Source organism: Mobula hypostoma, chromosome 11 (assembly GCF_963921235.1).
Source record: "Mobula hypostoma chromosome 11, sMobHyp1.1, whole genome shotgun sequence".
Taxonomy (NCBI): domain Eukaryota; kingdom Metazoa; phylum Chordata; class Chondrichthyes; order Myliobatiformes; family Myliobatidae; genus Mobula; species Mobula hypostoma.
The window spans coordinates 99,758,987-99,782,616 of NC_086107.1; the positions used below are offsets into that span (position 1 = coordinate 99,758,987).

The following is a 23,630-nucleotide window of genomic DNA, read 5'->3' on the forward strand; positions in this document are numbered from 1 at the left end:
TCCCCTTCTCGCTACCCCTCTCCCCAACACCTCTCTCTTCCCCTCCCCTTCTATCTTCCCCCTCTCTCTCCCTCTGTGACCACAATTCATGCCCACTTCTGTGACTTTTGCCACAATTATAATCTCACACTTTATCATTTACCTGTACAGCACTTTCCCTGCAGCTGTTACACTTTATTCTGTGTTGTTATTGGTTTTCCTTGTACTACCTCAACGCACTGTGCAATAATCTGATCTGTAGCCAAGAAGGTGGCGAATCTATGGAATTTGTTGCCACAGGCAGCAGTGCAGGCCAAGTCATTGTGTGTATTTAAGGCAGAGATTGATAGGTATCTGAGTAGCCAGGACATCAAAGGTTGTGGTGAGAAGGCGGGGGAGTGGGACTAAATGGGGGAATGGATTAGCTCATGATAAAATGGCAGAGCAGACTCGATGGGCCGAATGGCCGACTTCTGCTCCTTTGTCTTATGTATGAAGTCTCCAAGACAAGTTTTTCACTGTGCCTCAGTACACGTGACAATAGTAAACCAATTGCAATTCCAACAAACCTTTAAAGAACAGGTTTAATTTAGATTACGAAGACACGCAGTCCTTTTTTATTGTCATTTAGTAATGCATGCATTAAGAAATGATACAATATTTCCTCCGGTGTGATATCACAAAACACAGGACAGACCAAGACTGAAAAAACTAACAAAACCACATAATTATAACATATAGTTACAACAGTGTAACAATACCATAACTTGATGAAGTCCATGAGCACAGTAAAAAGTTCAAATTCTCTCAAATGTCCCACATCTCACGCAGACGGGAGAAGGAAGAAAAACTCTCCCTGCCATGCCGACCACAGTCCGACTCTGAGTCATCCGAAAACTTTGAGCCTCCGATCAGCTCTCCGACACCGAGTACTGAGCGCCATCTCTGTCCGAACGTTTCGACCTCAATCTCGGTCGCCAACAGCAGGCAAAGCCAGGGATTTTGAGGCCTTCCCTCCAGAAGATTCACGATCGCGCAGTAACGACAGCAGCGAACGGGCGTTTCAGAAATTTCTCCAGATGTTCCTCTGTGCTTTCACGTCCGTCTCCAACAAATCAGAATTTTCCACGGCCCCTATGTAACGGATATGGTATCATTTTCACCGGAGGGCTGCGCACGCAGTCAATGAAATGTCAAATGGAAGTCTAAGCACTGAGTTACGATGGTAATCCATCGTCATTGGATTTCGATGGACAACCGAAGATCAGGACGGAACAAACTGGGTAGAATCATGGGACATCAGTTGGGGAAAAGTGGATCAATTTTCATTGCTTAGATGGTGGGGAGAATTTGCCATAATTGCCATAAACCAATTTCTGGCAGGATCAATAAAACATATCTGCTATGAATTTGCTATAATTTCTCCCTGAGGGGATGAAGGAGACGGGTCAAGATCTCCCCCCATCACGAGAGACAGAGGGAGTTCCCACCTTCTCCCCATCCCAAAAATTGCGTGATTTATAAATTGGTAGCAGAGCAAGATCTTAAACTTGTACCACACTCTGTTCTAATCGGCCTTCCGTCTTTTACCTCCAGATGATTGAACATTATTGCCCAGAATAAATCCTACTTTTTATATAGTTGACGTGAAGTATCTCATGACTTGTTTCTCATTACGTAAAAATCATTCAGTTTAATTGATATTATCCATTTCCAAAACTGTTTGCTCATTTCAACATTTGCATATTTCCAGCAATTCACCAATCATTGAGTGAAAACGGAAAAGGCTTTGAATGGCTTATTCTATTGCCAATTTACACGCAAGTAGCATCACCGATATTTAATGGGACACTAACCTCACCTTTTTTGTGATTGTCTTCTGGTGACAGCTCTGACCAGCTGAATGGCGAGACCCTGTGGTGTGCGGATCAGCTGATGTCAAATGTTGCTGAGCTAGTTAAGCAATACACTAAACTTTAGACCCCAACCCGCGTTCCGTGGACCCCTTGCTTAATGGTATTGGCCCATGGCTTTAGAAAGGTTGGGAACCCCTGCGAGCGCAGGCGAACTGATGTCTTGCTGTCATTCGGAAACTCCTTGCCGAGTTTCGGCAGCGATTGTAGGTCCACTCTCGCCTAAGCTGGGCAGGAGTAGACCACCCGGTCACTCAAGTGGGCTCAACCATTGACTATGATCATCTCAGCTCGTCTTCTGTGTCAGTTTCCATAACCCTCAATTGCCTAAAACAAAACTTCAGTGACTGACTCTCCATTGTCTGGAGTACTGTATAGGATTACAATAGACAATAGGTGCAGGAGTAGGCCATTCAGCCCTTCGAGCCAGCACCGCCATTCACTGTGATCATGGCTGATCATCCACAATCAGTACCCTTTTCCTGCCTTCTCCCCATATCCCTTCACTCTGCTATCTTTAAGAGCTCTATCTCTTTTTTGAAAAAATCCAGAGAATTGGCCTCCACTGCCTTCTGGGGCAGAGCATTCCACAGAACCACAACCCTCTGTGTGAAAAAGTGATTACGGTGATTTCCCACCGGCCGTAGGAAGAAGTTGTTAAGTACCTCATATTGTAAATAGCCGGCTGCTAGTGTAGTGCCAGGCGCACCGGCGAGTGGGAGCGGTCCCGGGTTTGAATCCCGCCGGCTCCCTGCACGCTTTCCACACGCACTAGGTTCCGCGTCGAGCTACAGACAACAGGCAAAGGAAACGGCGCGGGTAGGACCACCACAAATAATCATTTGTAAATAACCGCCTCCTCACCTTGTAACTAAATCCCATCACATTCAAAGAGCACTTTGACAGCAGAACATATAGTAACATTTTTATTTTTTAAGAAAATACAAATTCACAGAAGCAACGTATTGATTTAAAAAAAAAGCAGTAAGATTTTTTTTGCTGAAGAAGACATCTTTCAGCACCCAATCAATCACCATACATATTTAATTCTTCCGCCACCCTCACAGCACGGCAGTTTTACTGTGGCGTGAACAACAATCTCAGTGCCTTAGTAAGTGTTTTAAAAGTGCAATTTAACAAATGAACATGTCTCAGCTGCTGATTGTGTGAAATTTGGGATTAAAGATAATTTGACAACAGGAAAGGAAAGAAGATCAAAAGGCAATGAAAACTCACGGTCAGTTATTACAGTTGGATTTACATTCACTGAAATGGCGGCGGAGGCGGACTTGCAAAAGGGAACTGAACAAATAATGGAATTGGAACAATGTGCACATATCTACCTGTAGTCAACCAGGAGACTAGCTCTGTCACATAGCCACCATGAACACATTGCCCTTGCAGATGCTGTGACAGTGCAGGATGGATGAGTTATAACAGCAGTGATGCCCCCACTGAATGAGAACCACCACCCTTTAACTGAAGAGAGAAACTCTCCTTGTGCTACCACACCACTACCTTTAAAGGTCTTTGACCCGAGGAGGTACTTCAGGACCAAGCACACTGATAGCTCTTCAGTTGCATGTAAACCAAACCAGGTAAGGACTAGATAGGTTTCCTCCCCAAATGCTCATTAGTGAATCTGAAGGATTAAATGACAATTCAATAGTTTTATGGCCATCATGACTAATTCCAAACATCTGTTTGAGTTTTCCTTAATTACTGTTTATTTCTTACTTGAAGTTTTCAGTGGCCACTGTGAAATTGGATCTTGCACGATTGGCTGAAGAGCCTGATTCTATACACCTGGATCAATAGTCCAAGCCCCCAGTCGCTAATCTGGTAACATGGACAGAGTGGATGTGGCAAAGTTGTTTCCCATGATGGGGGAGTCTAGTATGAGAGGGCATGGCTTAAGGATTCAAGGGCGCCCATTCAGAACAGAAATGCAAAGAAAATTTTTTAGTCAGAGGGTGGTGAGTCTATGGAATTTGTTGCCACGGGCAGCAGTGGAGGCCAAGTCACTGGGTGTATTTAAGGCAGAGATTGATAGGTATCTGAGTAGCCAGGGCATCAAAGGTTATGGTGAGAAGGCGGGGGAGTGGGACTAAATAGGAGAATGGATCAGCTCATGATAAAATGGCAGAGCAGACTCGATGGGCCAAATGGCCTACTTCTGCTCCTTTGTCTTATGGTCACTACGTTAACTACCGAGAGCAGGTGGCGATCACTCAGGCCCCAGCTGACTGCCACTTAGTACAATCACAGCTGAACTTCCGCAATATTTTCCTCACCGAACCCCTCCATTCTTTGAAAGTCTCACAGTCCGTCAACAGCAGCCTTAAATATTTTCAATAACTGAGACATCTGCAGTTCCCCAAGGTTAAAAAAAATCCAAAGTTCTTTCAGTAAATGTATTTCTCAGCTCATTCAAGAAGGTTCAAGGTTCACAAAATCCCAAAGATTGGCACCACTTCTCGACTGTCCAACAGATGAATCAATATCATGCAGTTACTGTTCAAATTCCTGGACTAGCAGCCAAGGTCTGGAACTTTGATCTAGAGACTCCAGTTAGAATCCAACCACATTAGCTGGGGAGGGAAGGGAAGGGTTTAAACTGTCATTAAATAAATGGGGAATTAAAATGGCTAGTTTCTGTAGTGGGAATGTGAAATAACCAGAGTGGTATAAAACCCTAGCCTACATGTGACCTCAGACTACCAAAACAATTGACCTCAGGCCTTAGTTCAGGGGTATTGACGGTTGGATAATTCCCAGTATTGCCAATGCTGTGAACAAGTTAAAAAGAAAAGCCCTCTCTGAACATTACATTGCACTAAATTGCCTTTGCTTCATGGGTATGCAAGTTCAATCCTCCCTCCATCAGCAGCCCTTTCCCATGGAAATCAAGGAGCTTGGATTCACTTGTGTAATGCTAAGTGTTGATGTCCTTGGGAATGACGACCATAACCAAAATGGTGGCTCCAGCACAGTCTCACCAATGCGATGTAGCCTAGCTCCTACCACAATAAATACTGAAGAGGAAAAGCTGTAGCTAAACCCAAGATAAAATGACATGGATGAATGGGGGATGGGGGGAGGCGTCTAATAAGCTGTCAATTTTAATGTGGAGCAGAGATTTCCCAAATCTTTAGTGCACCATTGGACCAATACGCTGTTCCCAACTCGGTGAGAATACCAGATGGGAATCATGCACACACTCAGTGAAGATCTCCAACTCCCCATTGCAGCAGTGTAGATTTCCAGAACCTACGTTAAGGCCTGGGGGTGGAATGCCCCCGGCCAGAGCTGCTCTCTGAATACAACACGAATACCATGGGGAGCTATTGCAAATAAAAAGATAGCAACAAATCCCAAATCCTGGAGCACAGTCCCAACCACTAGGTTGAAGTGGATAGAGGGGCACAGGAGGACATACAGGAATAAAAAAAAATAACAAGGAAAATGGCAGCTCAACTGAGAGCCTACAACTAGTATCGTAGACCAAGTTCGTGGCCAACTTCTCTGGCAAAGATAAACTAAGGTGAGACATAATATTTGTAAGTATGCAGGTCTCAGAGGCAGACATTGGAAGATGAATCCAAAATTGATGGTTATAAACACCAAAAATAAAATGAGGAACTGAGAAGGAACGAAACTTCCCCAGACAGAAGTGGAGTGGTGGAACTTGAAAGTACGTGGGCAGGGAGTAATGAAGACCTTGCGTTTAACAGCAACCAGAATTACATGAATGAAGTGAAGGTTTTGCGCACAGTGTTAAAAGAGTTCGAGTGGGAGGTACCGTACCCGGTGGTGACTCTGCCTCCAGCAAGACTAGCTGTTCCTGTGCTGAGAATGCTCACCCAGAGTATTCAAGGGCTGGAGTGCTTCACTCTGCCACATTTTAACTATTAGAAATGCAAACTTCTCGGTTTTTATCGATTTGTTCCAGGAGTGTGGATGTGTGGAAACACAGCACCATTTATTACCCATCACCAAGTGCTCCTGAACCGAGGGGTTATGAGTTAACCACTTAGGTGTCACGCTCCGGCTGTGCCGGGTAAGAAGAGCAGATTTCCTCTCTGGACATCACTAATGTACCAGGTGGGTTTGTATAACAGCTCAGTGGCATTACCGTCACTGTCAATGATATTAATTCAAAAACCAATGGATCCTGATGAAAGACCTCAGCTTGAAAAGTCAACTCCATAGATACTGCCTAACCCCTCTGAGTTCCTCCAGTATTTTGTGCGTATTGTTCTGATTTCCAGCATCTGCAGAATCTCTTATGGTAAAAATCAATATTTATTTATTTTGTTGAACTTAAGTTCCCAAGCTGCCACCGTAGGATATGAACTCGTAGCTCAAGCTCAATGTTGCAGAGGTCTGGCTGCCAATCCAGTAATTTGACCATGAGGCTACTGTCCTCTGGAATCTATTACCAAGTTTAGTTTCACTACTCGAGGGGCTTAGTTTTTCAAAGGTACAGTCCTGTTGACACAGGCTGACTATAATATTCCAGTGGAATCAGGATATCTGGTTTTGAGTGATCAGAAGATCCTTGTTAATAAATTGCATGCTGTTAAAGAACAAATATCATTCCATCCCAATTTTAACATGTTAAATGCTTCACCTACCATCCAGGATGAAGGATGAAGCAGCCTGCTTGATAAGAGCCCTATTATAGGTCTATGTCTGGAGACCGATCCATGTTGGGCTGAACAGCCTGCAACAGTGCTGCACACTTTTACCTGAGAGAATGGACAGTCAATGGCCAAGACATCCACACTGACTGTTTAACCCCTAGAGTACCAGAAACACCATAATTGAAGGAAAACTACATTAAAAAATAGACCATCAAGAGCCAACAGGATAAGTAATCCCTTCAGAATTTCCCACCTAAGCATAAAATATGCCCAATTTTCAATGAAATGCACAAAGAGTTAAAGACCAGATCCTCAACAGCGGTTAATGCTGTTTCATGGCGGCCAAGTACAGGCCTTGGGCCTCCTGTTGCCATGGTGATGGAGGCTCCTTCACAGCAGTAGTGGGTAGTCTCTGGGCCTTCTGTTTGGTTTGAACTGGTCTTCTGGATACACGTAGAGCATTACCACTCCGCTTGGGTTGATAGTGACAGTGAACTTGGTGTCAAGCTGCAGGCCGTGCTGGACGCGACCTGTGTACACGTCCTGTGCCTAAACATGGAGGAGACAAAACACGACAGATCAGGGCAACACAAACTGGAGGCGGTGCTTAAAGCTGTTCATTAGGCCCTGCTGAGGGAAAGAAATGTTTTCTAAAAACAGAAATAAAGTCTTGCATCAGTATTTTTAATCAAATGTCCCAAAGCAGCAGAGATACCCAGGTTCGATCCTGACCTCTGGCACAGTCTGTCTGGAGTTTACACAATCACCCTGGGTTCCCCTAGGTGCTATGGTTTTATCCCACACCCCAAAGATGTGAGGGTTGATAAGGTAATCAGCCACTGTAAGCTGCCCCGTGTGTAGGTGAGGGGAAGAATCTGGGGGAATGTGAGGAGCAGACAGGGCTAGTGCAAGTCAGGGGTTCCCAACTTTTTTTAATGCCATGGAGGCTTACTGTTAATGGAGAAGTCCATGGTCCCCAGGCTGGGAATCACATGTAAATGGTGATTGATAGTGGGCCACAAGGCCTGTTTCCAGCCATTCAATGACAGGTTAAGATTGATGAAGTATTTAAGAATGTAGTGAATGAATCTAACAAGATCAATGACTTGGAACATTTTATTAATCAATGCCTTCCTTACCACCAACTCAAACTACAAGTTAACCTTTCGGAAATCCTGCACTAGGGCCCCCAAATACCCTGCACCTCTGAATTTTAAATTCACTCCCCTTTTAGAAATAGTTTATGCCTTTATTCCTTCATTCGAAGTGCTGGACCATACACTTCCCCACTCTGTATTTGATCTGCCAAGTCTACGCCCATTTTCCTTATCTATCCAAGTTCCTCCGTAACCGTTTCCTCAATACTACCTGCCAATCACTGAAGTCAAGCTAACTGGCTTATAATTTTCTGTTTTTGCCTCCCTCCCAGAGTGGAGTGACATTTGGCATTCCTCCAGAATCATTTTACAATCTAGTGATTCTTGAATGATCAGTACTAATGCTGCCACAATCTCTTCAGCTACCTCAGTGGGGTGTAGTACATCTGGTTCAGGTGACATATCTACTGTCAGACCTTTCAGCTTTCCAAGCACTTTCTTCTTAGTAACAGTACCTACACTCACTTCTGACTCCTGACATTCTTGAATTTCTGACATGCTACTGGTGTCTTTCGCATTGCAGACTGATGCAAAATACTTAATTCAGCTCATCCACCATTTCTTTGTCCCTCATCGCTGTCTCTCCAGCAACATCTTCCAATGGTCCAATGTCCATTCTTGTGTCTCTTTCACTTATCAGAGAAAAAAAACTTTTGGTATCATCTTTTATATTTGGCTAGCTTACCTTTACCTTTCACCTGTTTTCATCATTTCTCTCCTTATTGCTTTTTAGCTGTTTTCTGCTGGTTTTAAAATGCTTCCCAATCTTATATCTTCCTAGTTGTATCATATGCTACACGCACAACACGCTGGAGGAGCTCAGCAGTTCGGGCAGCATCCGTGGAAACGCATAGTCAATGGTTCGGGCTGAGACGTTGACTGTTCATTTCCACGGATGCTGCCCGACCTGCTGAGTTCCTCCAGCGTGTTGCTTTGACCCCAGCATCTGCAGAATGTTTTGTGTTTATGTATCATATGCTCTCTCTTTTGCTTCTGTGCTGTCTTGTCAGCCACGTTTGTCTCATGTTCTCTTTAGAATGCTAATTCTTTGGGAAGAACTGATCCTCTGTCTTCTAAATTACTCCCGGAAACTCCAGCCATCGCTGCTATACTGTCATTCCTGTCAAGTGTCCCCTTCCAATCAACTTTGGCCGGCTCCTCTCTCATGCTTCTGTGCTTCCCTTTACTCTACTGTCAGACCAATACATCTGATTTTAGCTTCTCCCTCTCAAACCGTTGAGTGAATTCCCAAACAAACTTCATCCCATTCTTGAGCACCGGAGGTGGTGTGGTACAGCATCCAAGCTGGTGTCGGTGCTGCCCCCCGGTGTTCATGTGGCAGAAGACTGCAGATTTCTGCAGTGTTCATAGATTCAGGGTCTCAGGCTATATATATTTTTCGTGTGGCTGCATTTTACTGATATTTTATGTATCTTATATGTGCTATACGTGTCTTAGGCTGTGTGTGACTGTTACTGTGTTTTGTACCTTGGCCCTGGAGTAAATTGTTTTGTTTGGCTGCATTCATGGGTATTCATGTATGGTTGAGTGACTATTAAACTTGACTGTCTATATATTTCAGGTTAATAAAAAGGATTTAGAAAAGGTCAAGCTACATCATATGAAAGTGTTGAATAAATGGCCTCCAAGTCTCTTCAAATTTAACCAAAGGATCAAAAGTGACACTTCTGATTTTTTCTAAATTTAAACAAGATATAGTTTGGGAAAACCATTGAAATATAGTAGGGGGATTGATCTCTTTCCACTGCAATAAAATGGATCTTCTAGCCATTAATGTAACAAATGCAATCATCCAACGAGCTGAAGAGGTTAATTAACTATGTTCCGTCATTGGTAAACCAAAAATTGTGGTAATAGGATGAGGTTGTAAATCAATACACAAAATTGTTGAAATAATATCAAAGATATCTTTCCAAAATTTTTTCAAAAGAGGGCAAGACCAAAGCATATGAGTCAAAGAAGCTAATTCAGAATGATATCTGACACAAACAGGATTTATATGAGAGTAAAAACGAGCTGGTTTATCTTTAGACACGTGGGCCCTCTGTACCACCTTTTCCGAATCCCTTTTATTAACCTAAAATATATGGACAGAGGAGCGGAGTTAATGACATTAATGATTGTATTCAATGTAATATAATACATTTGCTTTGTTTAGTTCGGTTTTTGGTTCAGTTTAGTTTAGTTTCTTTTATTTTGGGTTTTTTTTCTTGATATTTTTTCATTTTTCTTTTTATCATGTTTAATTATATTAAGAGTTTGGGAGGCCCAATATACTTGTATTATCTGTAATTTTTACTTGCATATGTCAATTACCAATAATGTAACCCCAATCTCTTTGTATTAGTATTGTTGCTATGTTTATGAATTTGAAAATTAATAAAAAGATTAACAGAGTGGGTGACGTAGTAGCGGACGACAGAGTAGGGAGGCTTTGGCTCGAGAGGCTTCGGCGAGCAGAGGCTGAGGACGAGCCTGCTCCCAGTGAGGCAAGGCCAGGTAAGTTCTTTTATTTACTCTAATTAACTTAGGGAAGGAGGGAAAAGAGGAGAGCAGTAGTGATAGGGGATTCGATAGTTAGGGGGACAGATAAGAGGTTCTGTGGGAGAGATCAAGAATCCCGGATAGTCTGTTGCCTCCCTGGTGCCAGGGTCCGTGATATCTCAGATCAGGTTCTCAGTATTCTCAGGAAGGAGGGTGAGCAGCCAGATGTCGTGGTCCATGTGGGGACCAATGACATGGATAGGAAGAAGGAGGAGGTCCTGCAAAGAGAATTTAGGGAGTTAGGTGCAAAGTTGAAGGACAGGACCTCCAGGGTTGCAATCTCAGGATTGCTACCCATGCCACGTGCTAGTGAGGCTAGAAATAGGAAGATAATGCAGCTAAATATGTGGCTAAGGAGTTGGTGCAGGAGGGAGGGCTTCATTTTCTGGACAATTGGGCCTTGTTCCAGGGAAGGTGGGACCTGTTCCAACGGGACGGGTTGCACCTGAACTGGAGGGGGACTAACATCCTTGCGGGAAAGTTTCCTAGTGCTGCTCCGAGGGGTTTAAACTAGATTTGCAGGGGGAGGGGAACCAGAGTGTTAGAGCAGATAGTGAGATGGAGGAGGATAAAGGTCATGAGAGAACTGCAAGTATAGTGCATGGAGTAAAGCCAGATCTAACATATAAAGAGGCTTTGAGGAAAGGGAAACAGAATAAAGGGTGTAAAGGTAGTAAGGTAGAAGGGCTAGAGTGCGTGTACTTCAATGCAAGAAGCATCAAGAACAAGGTGATGAACTGAGAGCTTGGATACATACATGGAATTATGATGTAGTGGCCATTACAGAGACTTGGCTGACACCAGGGCAGGAATGGATTCACAATATTCCTGGATTTCAGTGCTTTAAAAGGGATAGAGAGGGAGGAAAAAGGGGAGGAGGGGTGGCATTACTGGTCAGGGATACTATTACAGCTACAGAAAGGGTGGGTAATGTAGCAGGATCCTCTTTTGAGTCAGTATGGGTGGAAGTCAGGAACAGGAAGGGAGCAGTTACTCTATTGGGAGTATTCTATAGGCACCCTGGTAGCAGCAGAGATACAGAGGAGCAGATTGGAAGGCAGATTTTGGAAAAGTGCAAAAATAACAGGGTTGTTATCATGAGTGACTTTAACTTCCCTAATATTGATTGGCACCTGATTAGTTCCAATGGTTTAGACGGGACAGAGTTTGTTAAGTGTGTCCAGGACGGATTCCTGTCACAGTATGTTGACAGGAAAACTAGCAGGAATGCCATACTAGATCTAGTATTAGGTAACGAACCAGGTCAGGTCACAGATCTCTCAGTGGGTGAGCATCTGGGGACAGTGACCACCGCTCCCTGGCCTTTTCCATTAACATGGAAAAGGACAGAGTCAGAGAGGACGGGACAATTTTTAATTGGGGAAGGGCAAATTATGAGGCTGTAAGGCTAGAACTTGCAGGTGTGAATTGGGACAATGTTTTTGCAGGGAAATGTATTAAGGACATGTGGTCGATGTTTAGGGATCTCTTGCAGGATGTTAGGGATAAATTTGTCCTGGTGAATGTAGCCTCCACGGCCACCCTCAGGGTCGCTCGGCTTGCTGTCGTCTAGGGAAACAGCCTCGGCCCCGGCAAACTGGGTAATTCGTTTGTGTGGATGCTGTGGGAGGTACCCACCCTGCCCAGCACCTCGTCCATCCTCTGTCTCACTCTCCCGCCTTCTGCTCCAAAACCCCGCGCATACAGTATCTTCAAATACACCAAAACCATAACTATCCCAATTGGTTAATAGCACTCTTATCACACTCAAACAAAAACAAGCCGCTAGTGCAAACTTTCACAACGTTTAACACAACAAAGCCGCATTCCCCAGATTAACATAACAAAGACGCCATTTTAATTAGCCTCCGCAGTAACATAAAAGTCGAAACCCCCTTACACTCTCCCCCCACCAAATAAAGTCATGTCCCTCATGACTTCTAAGTAACTCGCCAACCAGTCCCGCAGACACACAACACACACATACACAGATACACACAGTGACAGTGCTCCCCAAACAGTGGACCTTACTCCCGTCCCATGGGCGCTACATAGGCCAACCTATCTGGGAGCTTCTTAACCCTCCGAGACCTCCGTGCCCCCTCACCTAAACCCAAAAGGCTCAGACACTACTAGGGATACCTCGGGCCTGCTTGCCAATTCCTCTCTCACTCAGGCCACCACTACAGCTCGGAGCCCCCTGTTCCGTGTCCAGGGCCCCGCTTCTCCTCCTTCCTGATCCTGCCGTAACTCAGACTGCCCACAGCTAGCCCTCCCCACTACACCTGACTCAGTGGGAGAAGGGCCAAAGGTCTCTTCCCCAATCATGGAGAAGTTAGCAAAAGGCAGCATGTACCACATGTGCAGCACATCATCCTTTGAATCCATATCCTTCCTCATTCCCTCGATTGGTAGCTGCTGTTTGAGTTTCTCCAAACTGAAACATTTAGCCGGGGCTACCCCTTTAGCCTCCTGTAGTCGAGACGTCAGCTTCTTCAGGGACTCCTTCAACTCTCGCCACAGTCTCAGCAGTTCTGACTCACGCTTCTTGGTCATCTCAATCTGGGACACAGTTACCCCACCAGCTTCTTCCACCCTGACCTGAAAAGCAGCAGTTAAAGAATGTTCAGCCTCCGGTTGTTTCTTCCTGAGGGCATCTCCCAGGTCAACTTTCAGTTTTTCCATTTCATTTAAACTTGCAATAGTCACCTTCAGGTTCCTTTCAAACATCCGCCTCCCTTTTCCCAGATCTGTCCTCCATTTCTTTACCTCCTCGGGAGTGTAGTCAAACTCCCCTCCCTGGGCTCTCGGTTTTCTGTTGATCTTAGTCAGAACACTTCCTTGATCTTCCCCAACTTGCAAGTCTTCCAATCTGTTCTGAATCGACGTCTTGAGTTTCTGTTGATCCCTTCGAAGGTGGGTCATTGTTTCTTCTCGCTGGATTAATTCATCAGTACATGACCGCAGTGCGGTGCAAATCCCCTCTCTTCCCTGTGTCTCATTCAGGTTGATGACCTGGGTTTCCATCCCCAGGTCCACCACCATCTGTCCCAACACCAGGAAGTTCAACTGGTATGTCAGGTCATTTTCCTCACATTGCACCAAACTCCTCCGGCCAAAAACTCCTCCACATTTGACACTTCGCTTCAGTCGCCCGGGCTCAGCCACTCGCCTCGCCTCATAGTCCCCCCAGGCGAATCCAAGCTCTAGGCGGTCATCCACATACGTCAAAACTCCACACACCTTCACTTCCCCCATGGTCTTCCTCATGCCCCGCGGGAAGGATGCAGGGGCTCCGGATATGCCCTTGGGCATCTTTTCGGATCGGAAGAATCCTAGGGAACTAGTAACGGCCATCTTCAGCTCAACAGCTGCACTCCTCGGGATCTGGCAACATCCACCCCTCAGATGCAGCACATTAAACCACATCGCATAATCCACACACACGCTGCCTTCATCTTCCACGCCGCTAGGGTCCAGTTGCCGCGACCTCTCTCTCACTGAGGTGTCTTCAGCGGTCAACTCCCCTCCCTCGTGGTAGTTCGGAGCATCTACTAAGAGGGTCTCACCCTCAGCTACTTTCCCCAAGCCCTACCACCGCTGGGTCTCGTTTAAATTCGGTACCGGCTCAAGGCTGCTACACACGTCCTCAGAAGCAACTCGACAGGCTGGGTGCCCAGACGATGCCCCCATGAACTCCAGGGTCATTAACCAATCATCGTCTTCTGGATAACTACTGCCACTAGTACCCAAAGTCTCCGGTGCCTTTGCGGTTGTCAAGGATAAATGCTTCAGACACCGGTTGTAAAACGAACTGTACAACAACTTGATCTGTGCCCCGGGGTCAAGGATAGCTTTAGCATCGCTTCCCTCTATCCATAACGACACCCTGGGGCGTGGCCCCTCTAAGCCTTCAGGAATAGAGTCTTCTTTCGGAAGTACATTGGTACATTGCTGGGAACGTGCTTCCCCAGAGACCCCAAGCCGTTCCCCCACTGGGCCTCCACTAAGTTTCCTGACACCTCTCTGATCAGCTGAACCACTGAAGGAGGGGCTGATCCCCTGAAATGATCCCCCTGGCACTGCAAGCAATTTAGCCGCCCTCCTAGCCAGAGAAGACACACTGAAAACTTTCCCCCCTCTTTCAAATAACTGACAGCTGTCACTACGGTGTAAGTGAACCTGACAGCTCTAACACTGTCACCAGCCTGCCTACTCAAACCTTCAACCAATCCCTGTCGCTCTCCCTCAACTGAGCCTGCCACTCATCTAACAACTGAAAGATCCGCTCCACCCACGTCTCGCACGTCTCCACCCCTCTTGGGGTGGACACTATCCCAAGTGCCAGGCGGAGCCTGCCAGAGCTAGAACATTTATTCGCAGACCCTACCTCCAAATCAGACCACTCTTCCCTCTCTCTCCCAACCGCATGGGCAGCCCCAAGTGCCACCTCCAACTCGTCAATGCCAGCCTGAACTCGAACAAAGACCTCACCCACCACGCATACAGCAATCACCAGCAAATAACCCACAGAGACACACATTACAGATTTAAACAGGGCACCCACACAGCATACCAGCAGACTCAATCCCGGACGAGCCCCCACAATGTAGACCCCCTGGCCACCCTCAGGGTCGCTCGGCTTGCTGTCGTTAGGGAAACAGCCTCAGCCCCGGCAAACTGGGTAATTCGTTTGTGTGGATGCTGTGTGAGGTACCCCACCCCGCCCAGCACCTCGTCCATCCTCTGTCTCGCTCCCCCGCCTTCTGCCCCAAAACCCCGCACATACAGTATCTTCAAATACACCAAAACCATAACAACTATCCCAATTGGTTAATAGCACTCTCTTATCACACTCTAAAGCAAAAACAAGCTCCTAGCGCAAACTTTCTCAGCGTTTAACACAACAAAGCCGCATTCCCCAGATTAACATAACAAAGACGTCATTTTAATTAGCTTCCGCAGTAACATAAAAGTCGAAACCCCCTTACATGAGGAAGATGAGGAATGGTAGGGTGACAAGTGCGGTGGAGAATCTAGTCAGGTGGAAGAAGGCAGCATACATGAGGATTAGTGAGCAAGGATCAGATGGGTCTATTGAGGAATATAGGGTAGCAAGAAAGAAGCTTAAGAAGGGGCTGAGAAGAGCAAGAAGGGGGCATGAGAAAGCCTTGGCGAGTAGGGTAAAGGAAAATCCCAAGGCATTCTTCAATTATGTGAAGAACAAAAGGATGACAGGAGTGAAGATAGGGCTGTTTAGAGATAAAGATGGGAAGATGTGCCTGGAGGCTGGAAGTGAGCGAGGTCCTCAATGAATACTTCTCTTCGGTATTCACCAATCAGAGGGAACTTGATGATGGTGAGGACAATATGAGTGAAGTTGATGTTCTGGAACATGTTGATTTTAAGGGAGAGGAGGTGTTGGAGTTGTTAAAATATATTAGAACAGATAAGTCCCCGGGGCCTGACGGAATATTCCCCAGGCTGCTCCACGAGGTGAGGGAAGAGATTGCTGAGCCTCTGGCTAGGATCTTTATGTCCTTGTTGTCCATGGGAATGGTACCGGAGAATTGTAGGGAGGCGAATGTTGTCCCTTTGTTCAAAAAAGGTAGTAGGGATAGTCCGGGTAATTATAGATCAGTGAGCCTTACATCTGTGGTGGGAAAGCTGTTGGAAAAGATTCTTAGAGATAGGATCTATAGGCATTTAGAGAATCATGGTCTGATCAGGGATAGTCAGCATGGCTTTATGAAGGGCAGATCATGTCTAACAAGCCTGATAGAGTTCTTTGAGGAGGTGACCAGGCATATAGATGTGGGTAGTGCAATGGATGTGATCGACATGGATTTTAGTAAGGCATTTGACAAGGTTCCACACGGTAGGCTTATTCAGAAAGTCAGAAGGCATGGGATCCAGGGAAGTTTGACCAGGTGGATTCATAATTGGCTTGCCTGCAGAAGGCAGAGGGTCATGGTGGATGGAGTACATTCAGATTGGAGGGATGTGACTAGTGGTGTCCCACAGGGATCGGTTCTGGGACCTCTACTTTTCATGATTTTTATTAACGACCTGGATGTGGGGTAGAAGGGTGGGTTGGCAAGTTTGCAGATGACACAGAGGTTGGTGGTGTTGTGGATAGAGTAGAGGATTGCAGAAGAGACATTGATATGATGCAGAAATACCTAACAGTTCAGCATCCAATATGTAAAGAAAATTACGTAAATATTTTTGTAAGAAATATCTAAGTTGGAGATATTGTAAAAAGTGTGAGTATGAAAGAGAATATCTATCAACTAATTGTTCAAAGGACATCAGTCTACCTTCTTTAAATAAATCCAAAAAAGAATTAATACCTTTATTTTTCCAAAGTAAAAAAATTGGATCACTCAAAGAAGGCTTTAAAAAGTAGTTTCGATAAATTAAACTACAAAGCTTAAACTTTTTAGGATTAAAAAAATTGCAGAACGGAAGCCAAGTTTGTAAAGAATGCTTAATCACAGGATACAAGTTTAAATTAGCAACTTTAGTTAATTGTATAGGCAAAGCAGCTCCCAATAAAAAAGGCATCCGTTAGTCCTGAGAGACCATGGATCTGCGCCTGGAAAGTCTTCACTCTCCAGGGCGCAGGCCTGGGCAAGGTTGTATGGAAGACCAGCAGTTGCCCATGCTGCAAGTCTCCCCTCTCCATGACACCAATGTTGTCCAAGGGAAGGGCATTAGGACCCATACAGCTTGGCACCATGTCATCGCAGAGCAATGTGTGATTAAGTGCCTTGCTCAAGGACACAACACGTTCCCTCGGCTGGGGCTCGAACTCACAACCTTCAGGTCACTAGTCTAATGCCTTAGCTACTTGGCCACGTGACGAAGTTAAATAAAGCTGTTTCACAGCTTTCAATTCCAAATCTACCCAGATAGGCCGATCCTTCTTATCAACCCAATATAACCAAAAGGACATGTATCACACATTAACAGCCCAGTAATACATTCTTAAATTAGGCAAAGCGAGACCTCCATCCTTTTTCAATTTTTGTAAATGACATTTACTAATTCTTGGTCTTTTATTTTTCCAGATAAAAGATAAAATAATAGAATCAATCCGGTCAAAAAACTTCTTAGTCAAAAAAACAGGGATATTCTGAAATAGATATTTACAACAGAAGATTGGACGCGGATTCTGAAGCTGGTTAATTCTTCTTCTGTCTGTGCTAGTCATTCACTGATTCAATTTAAAATTGTATATCGTTACCATTTGACGAAGGAGAGATTGTCTAAAATATTTCCTAATGTTGATAGTTATTGTGATAGATGTAAAACTGAGACAGCTACACTGACACACATGTTTTGGTCTTGCTCTATACTGGAACAGTTCTGGAAGTCAGTTTTTTCGACAATTTCTAAAGCACTTAAAATTAATTTACAACCTAACAAATTTACTGTGTTTTTTGAATAATTCCTCACAATATCCATGGTATCTCTGTGTCTGACCAACATGTTATTGCATTTGTTACATTGATAGCTAGGAGGGCCATTTTGTTGAAGTGGAAGGATACATCAGCTCCCACTTTGTCACAATGGTTCTCTCAAGTGATGCTATGTCTTAGTTTGGAGAAAATTAAAAGTCGAACCTTTGAACCTATGTTTGATTTTGAGAAAAGACGGGGTTCATTTGCTCATTATTATCATTTGAGTTAATTGATGGATTCTCCACGATCTAATTGTAAATTTTTTTTGGTACTGTTTTTTTGCTGGCAGTTTGATGTTTATCTTTAGAAGCTTTATGTACGACGCATGGCTCTGGGGTTGAACACCTAATGGGATTTTTCTTTTTCCCCCACTTTTCTTGCTTAGTAGGGTTTTTTTCCCCATCACAAAATTTTTTCAATCTTTATATAATGTTTTCTTTTCTTGAGACATTGTAAGTGTTGTTTACTTCGATGTACTCGTGTTTATTTTGGAAAAAAATAAGAAGATTTGAAAAGAAAGAAGATAAGATGCAGAAGTGGGCTGAGAAGTGGCAGTTGGAGTTCAACCTGGAGAAGTGTGAGGTCGTAAACTTTGGAAGGACAAACTCCAAGGCAGAGTACAAAGTAAATGGCAGGATACTTGGAAGTGTGGAGGAGCAGAGGGATCTGGGGGTACATGTCCACAGATCCCTGAAAGTTGCCTCACAGGTGGATATGGTAGTTAAGAAAGCTTATGGGGTGTTAGCTTTCATAAGTCGAGGGATAGAGTTTAAGAATCGCGAGGTAATGTTGCAGCTCTATAAAACTCTGGTTAGGCCAATTTGGAGTACTGTGTCCAGTTCTGGTCGCCTCACTATAGGAAGGATGTGGAAGCATTGGAAAGGGTACAGAGGAGATTTACCAGGATGCTGTCTGGTTTAGAGAGTATGGATTATGATCAGAGATTAAGGGAGCTAGGGCTTTACTCTTTGGAGAGAAGGAGGAGAAAGGAGACATGATAGAGGTATACCAGATATTAAGAGGAATAGATAAGAGTAGATAGCCAGCGCCTCTTCCCCAGGGCACCACTGCTCAATACAAGAGGACATGGCTTTAAGGTAAGGGGTATGAAGTTCAAGGGGGATATTAGAGGAAGGTTTTTTACTCAGAGAGTGGTTGGTGCGTGGAATGCACTGCCTGCGTCAGTGGTGGAGGCAGATACATTAGTGAAATTTAAGAGAGTACTAGACAGGTATATAGAGGAATTTAAGGTGGGGGGGTTATATGGAAGGCAGGGTTTAAGGGTCGGCACAACATTGTGGGCCAAAGGGCCTGTACTGTGCTGTACTATTCTATGTTCTATTAAAAAAAGACTATTAAACTTGAACCTCCCATTCCTTTCTCCCTTACATTTATCCAGCTTCCCCTTTCATGTACCAATTGCACTCTGTCTCAATTAATTCACATGCTAGAAAGACTCAAATGGGGAAGGAAAAAAATGGGGAATTTCACCAGAATTCCCCATTGGATTTAATAGTTTAGTAGTTCCAGTTAATATTGGAGAATGTATACAATAAATAACCTGAAATTCTTGTTCTTCGCAGACATCCACAAAAAACAGAAGAGTACCCCCCAAAGAATGACAATAAGTTAGAACCCCAAAGTCCTCCTTCTCTCCCGTCCCACGCACAAGCAGCAGCAAAGTATTGACCCTCTCTCCCCCCCAATTCAGCAAAAAGCATCAGCATCCTCCACCCACCAAGCAAACAAAAGCACAGCCCCCAAGAAAGACCATGATTTGCAGTTCAACTAAAGCTAATCGTTCAGCCAGCAATTTGACAAGCCACAGGCCATCTTCAGTTATCAACTCTAGTTTTGGACTATTCCGTACATCACACCAATCAAATTTTCAGAAAGCATTAAGTCACCTCAGCCCCCTCTTTCTGGAAAGTGCTCCTGTTTGTGGGATCTTCCACAGCACCCCCTCGAATGTGAGCTGACCATTTGAACTTTAATTTGCACCTATCTCCTTCGCCGAATCATTTTCAGCCTACAGAGAGGTAGCCCCCACTCACCGAGAACACCTTTGGGGCCGTGACGTTGAGCTGGATCAGAGACGTGGTATACCGGTAAGGCATGTCAGTGCGCTGGCTGAAGAAAGCGAACGCCATGGTTGAGGAGGACAACACTCGCATCCAGACTTGAATACTATTCTTCTCCTGGCGCAGAAAGTGTGGGAAATATAACACAGACATTAAAAACACAGCAAGTTGATACTTGCTGAAATAGACAGACATGCTAATGATACATTATTAGCCAAATCAACTTCAGGCTGATTACAAAACTCACTTATTGTTGGATGTCAAGCCAACCCTTTCTTAGTTTCACATAAACTGTGTCTCCTCTTCCCTCAGTCTGCCCAATAGTTACAGAAGTTTCTGGATTTCCACATCAATTCACCACAAGGCTTTGAATAGGGCAAATAACCAATCTTGTATGGTAATTGTTACTGCAGAGAGGTTATCTTCCCTGACCCAAAAAAAAGATAATCATTGAAGCAGCAGAGTTCCCTAACTTTAGGCTGACTGTCTCAACAGAGTTTTAAATATGGAAGTGAGAGGGGCCCTTCTCATCAAATCCTTCCTGTATAGTCAGAGTCTCTCCCAACACATGCAGCCTTTGAGGAAATGAATATCCAGCTCGTTGTGGACTTGTGTTTGCGAAGGTCTGGAAAAGGTTCGCAAGGGTTGTCAAAGTTTACCCTGAGCAGCTGCGTAACAGGGGACTCTGTGATCCAAGGTGGGGGATGTTTCCTGAGGCAAACATCAAAAGTGCTGCTGGAAACTCAGTGAAAGACACATTTTGGTCTGCTCTAAGCTTGCTGGTCTTCCAGTGCAAACTGATACTGCCGACTGGCACAAACCAGGGAGCAGGAGTGTGTGCTGAGGGACACAGTGAAGCTCGCTGCAGTCACCATCGAGGCTCTGTGAAGGAGCACCTACAGTCACTGGTCACTGAGGGGCCAGGCCCTGCATTTACCGTACATATTCTTGAAGAAAAATGTTCACTATTGTTTTAGGTTTGGCTCATACTCAATGGATGAATTTATCAAAACATATGAAATTGTGGAAGGAAGTTGGTAAAGTAGATGTTGACAGAATTTCTCCCCTGATAAGGATAGTGGACAGACTGTATGCCAAGCTCTTGCACCTATTTCTTTTAAGTTTATGCAAGAATAGAGCAATGGCCGGAAGTTTATTTAGTTGTAGTGAGAAAAGATTCAAGCAATTTGAGTTTCCTCAGCAGGTTCATAAAGCCGTTGGAGATGAAAGTCATCCCAACAAGTTATTGTAATCGTGCAAAACCCACAAACCCACTGTCCTGTGACGCACATAAACATGATCACATGATGTACAAACACATGCCCCTCATTACAAACACAGGCCTCCACCCCCTACCCTTGCTGCAGCACACACACACTTCCACAGCCTCTAACCAATCACAGACATTGACCTGTGATTTTTCAATCCATGTAGTTTAATAGCACCTGGACTTCACATATTTTGGTTGCCTGGAGGGCCCCAATCTTACATTGTCTACTTTGGTACTGAGTCCAAACCCCACTACCCTTCGTATGTTCATATTTCCTTGCAAAGACCATTGAATCAACGTCAGCTCGCATTCCCCCACTAACCTCTCCATTAACTATTTTCTCTCCTATGCCTGTCACCAGTCTTACCCTTTACTCCATTGATTACCTGCATTATCATACGGCCCTGAATTCCCAGTGGATCTTGACTAATCTTGATCAGCAGCTTGTTCTGTAGGATCTCAACATCTGACCTGGAGATTGTCCGCAGGTCATTAGACATGAAGAGGGGAGCTGCAAGAATGGCCCAAAGGGCCATCTGTGACTTGGACTCCTCAATGCTCAGGCCAAAGTCGCCAATGATTAACTGGAGAGAGGATTAAATAAAACAAGAGGATGAGATTAGTGCACTACTATGACAATCAACCTGCATTCTTTTAAATAGGCTTTACTTGTCACCTGTACATCGAAATATCAAAGCATTCAGTGAAAGTGTCATTTGTGTCAATGACCAACAAAGTCCAATAATAAAATCTTCCCATGATGCTGCCCAAAATATATGGACTCAGGCAATCCCAATATGCAGAAGGTAAAATATTTCAAAAGGGGTAGAAAGAAATAGGGAGTTTTGCAGAGGAAATCTCAATTGGTGTCCAGACAGTTCACCAATTATGGGAGATGGAAAAGCCTGAGCTGGAAGAACACAGAAATATCAGGAAGGGATGAGAGAGGTAGCAAGGGAAAGGTCAAGGAGGGATCTGAAAACAAGAATGAGAATTTAAATTTAAGTTGCTGAGGGACTGCGAAACGGGTACATTGGTAACTGCAGGAATGATAGGCAATAGGGACAGTTGCAGGAAAGCAACATCCATCAACAGGGGCCCCCACCACCCAGGTCATGCTCTCTTCTCGCTGCTGCCATCAGGAAGGTGTGCAGGAGCCTCAGGAACCTCACCACAAGGTTCAGGAACAGTTATTACCTCTCAACCATCAGGCTCTTGAACCAAAGGGGATAACTTCACTTGCCCCATCATTGAACTGTTCCCATATCCTATGGACTCACTTTCAAGGACTCCTCATCTCATGTTCTAATATTTACTACTTGCTTATTTATTATTATTCCTTTCTTTTTGTATTTGCACGGTTTGATGTCTTGTGCACACTGGCTGAATGCCCAAGCTGGTGCGGTCTTTCATTGATTCTGTTATGGTTATTATTCTATTGTGGATTTATTGAATAGGCCCACAAGAAAATGAATCTCAAGATTGTATATGGTGACATATATGTACTGTGATAATAAATTTACTTTGAACTTTGATAGGACACAAGTTTTGATTTAGCTCAACTGAAAGGACACTATAAATTGGAAGATCAATGAGTTCATTGGAATAACCAACACCAGAGTAACAAGAAAAGTTTCAGAAGTTGGGCTTGAGCAGAGACTATGCTAGAATATTTCATAGAAAATGCTGGGATCTTTTTGATCAATAGAATACACGGTCAGGAGCTTTGCATAGAGTCCGAGACTCTGCAGCAAAGTCAGAACAGTTTGGCTCAGACTCGGGCTATGATATCAGAAGGAGACCAAGGGTGTGATTGGGACCAAATGAACATTTACTGATTGAACGTTCCTTGAGATACCCCATGCAAGAAAGCACAAAAGACAATAGTCCAAATGAATAATGTTTCTGTTAGAAATGTTGCCCCGTTGATGTTTCATCTTATTAGTCAAGTTTCCCAGATTCCTTGGGGAAACGTCTTAACCTCCTGCTGACGTTCAGAAGAACCAGCAAGGAGATTTTCAATATTTCCACTGTGTGTTCCATTAATTATTAGCCCCCTGCTACCCCCTCCGCCATGTCTCACCTGTACTCACTTCTCCTATTTCATATCCAAAATTTGCTTTTAGATGCTAGTGGGACTTGGTCAATTTTGGCTCATCTACCCATATCAGGCCTTGAAGGTGGTGCTGAGTTGCCATAGAGAACTACTGAAGTGACAGATGCTGCAGAAACGGAATCCCATCACCTGCTGGCTATAGGACTATGTAGTCAACAGCTGGCACATGCATGTCGGTATAAGGCAGCAGTTCCCAATACCATTAACGGGTCTATGGACCCCAAGTTAGGAACCCCTGGTATAAGGGCACAAAGAAGCTCATGCTAAGGCAAAGTGTACTTCTTAAAATCTAATTTCACAACTTCAAGACAACTCTAGGAAGCCTATCGTCTCAACTTCGAAACTGCAGCAATGAGATACCGCATAATACAACAGCCAAGCACTTGATTTACTGCCCCTCATACAAGCCATATTCCTGGCAACGCAACACTGCCTTA

The 23,630-nt window shown here is 44.4% G+C and overlaps 1 protein-coding gene across 1 annotated transcript in view; it reads right to left on the reverse strand.

Annotated features, from left to right (window-relative positions):
* Positions 1–2,804: 2,804 nt before the first annotated feature.
* naga (N-acetylgalactosaminidase, alpha) overlaps positions 2,805–23,630 on the reverse strand; it is a 44,447-nt gene continuing 23,621 nt past the window's right edge. The window contains exons 7-9 of the mRNA XM_063062649.1: positions 21,464–21,661; positions 19,781–19,924; positions 2,805–7,087 (exon numbers count right to left, since the gene is read on the reverse strand). Coding sequence (XP_062918719.1) covers positions 6,929–7,087; positions 19,781–19,924; positions 21,464–21,661 — 501 coding nt within the window. The 3' untranslated portion in view covers positions 2,805–6,928. The remainder of the gene's footprint in view (positions 7,088–19,780; positions 19,925–21,463; positions 21,662–23,630) is intronic.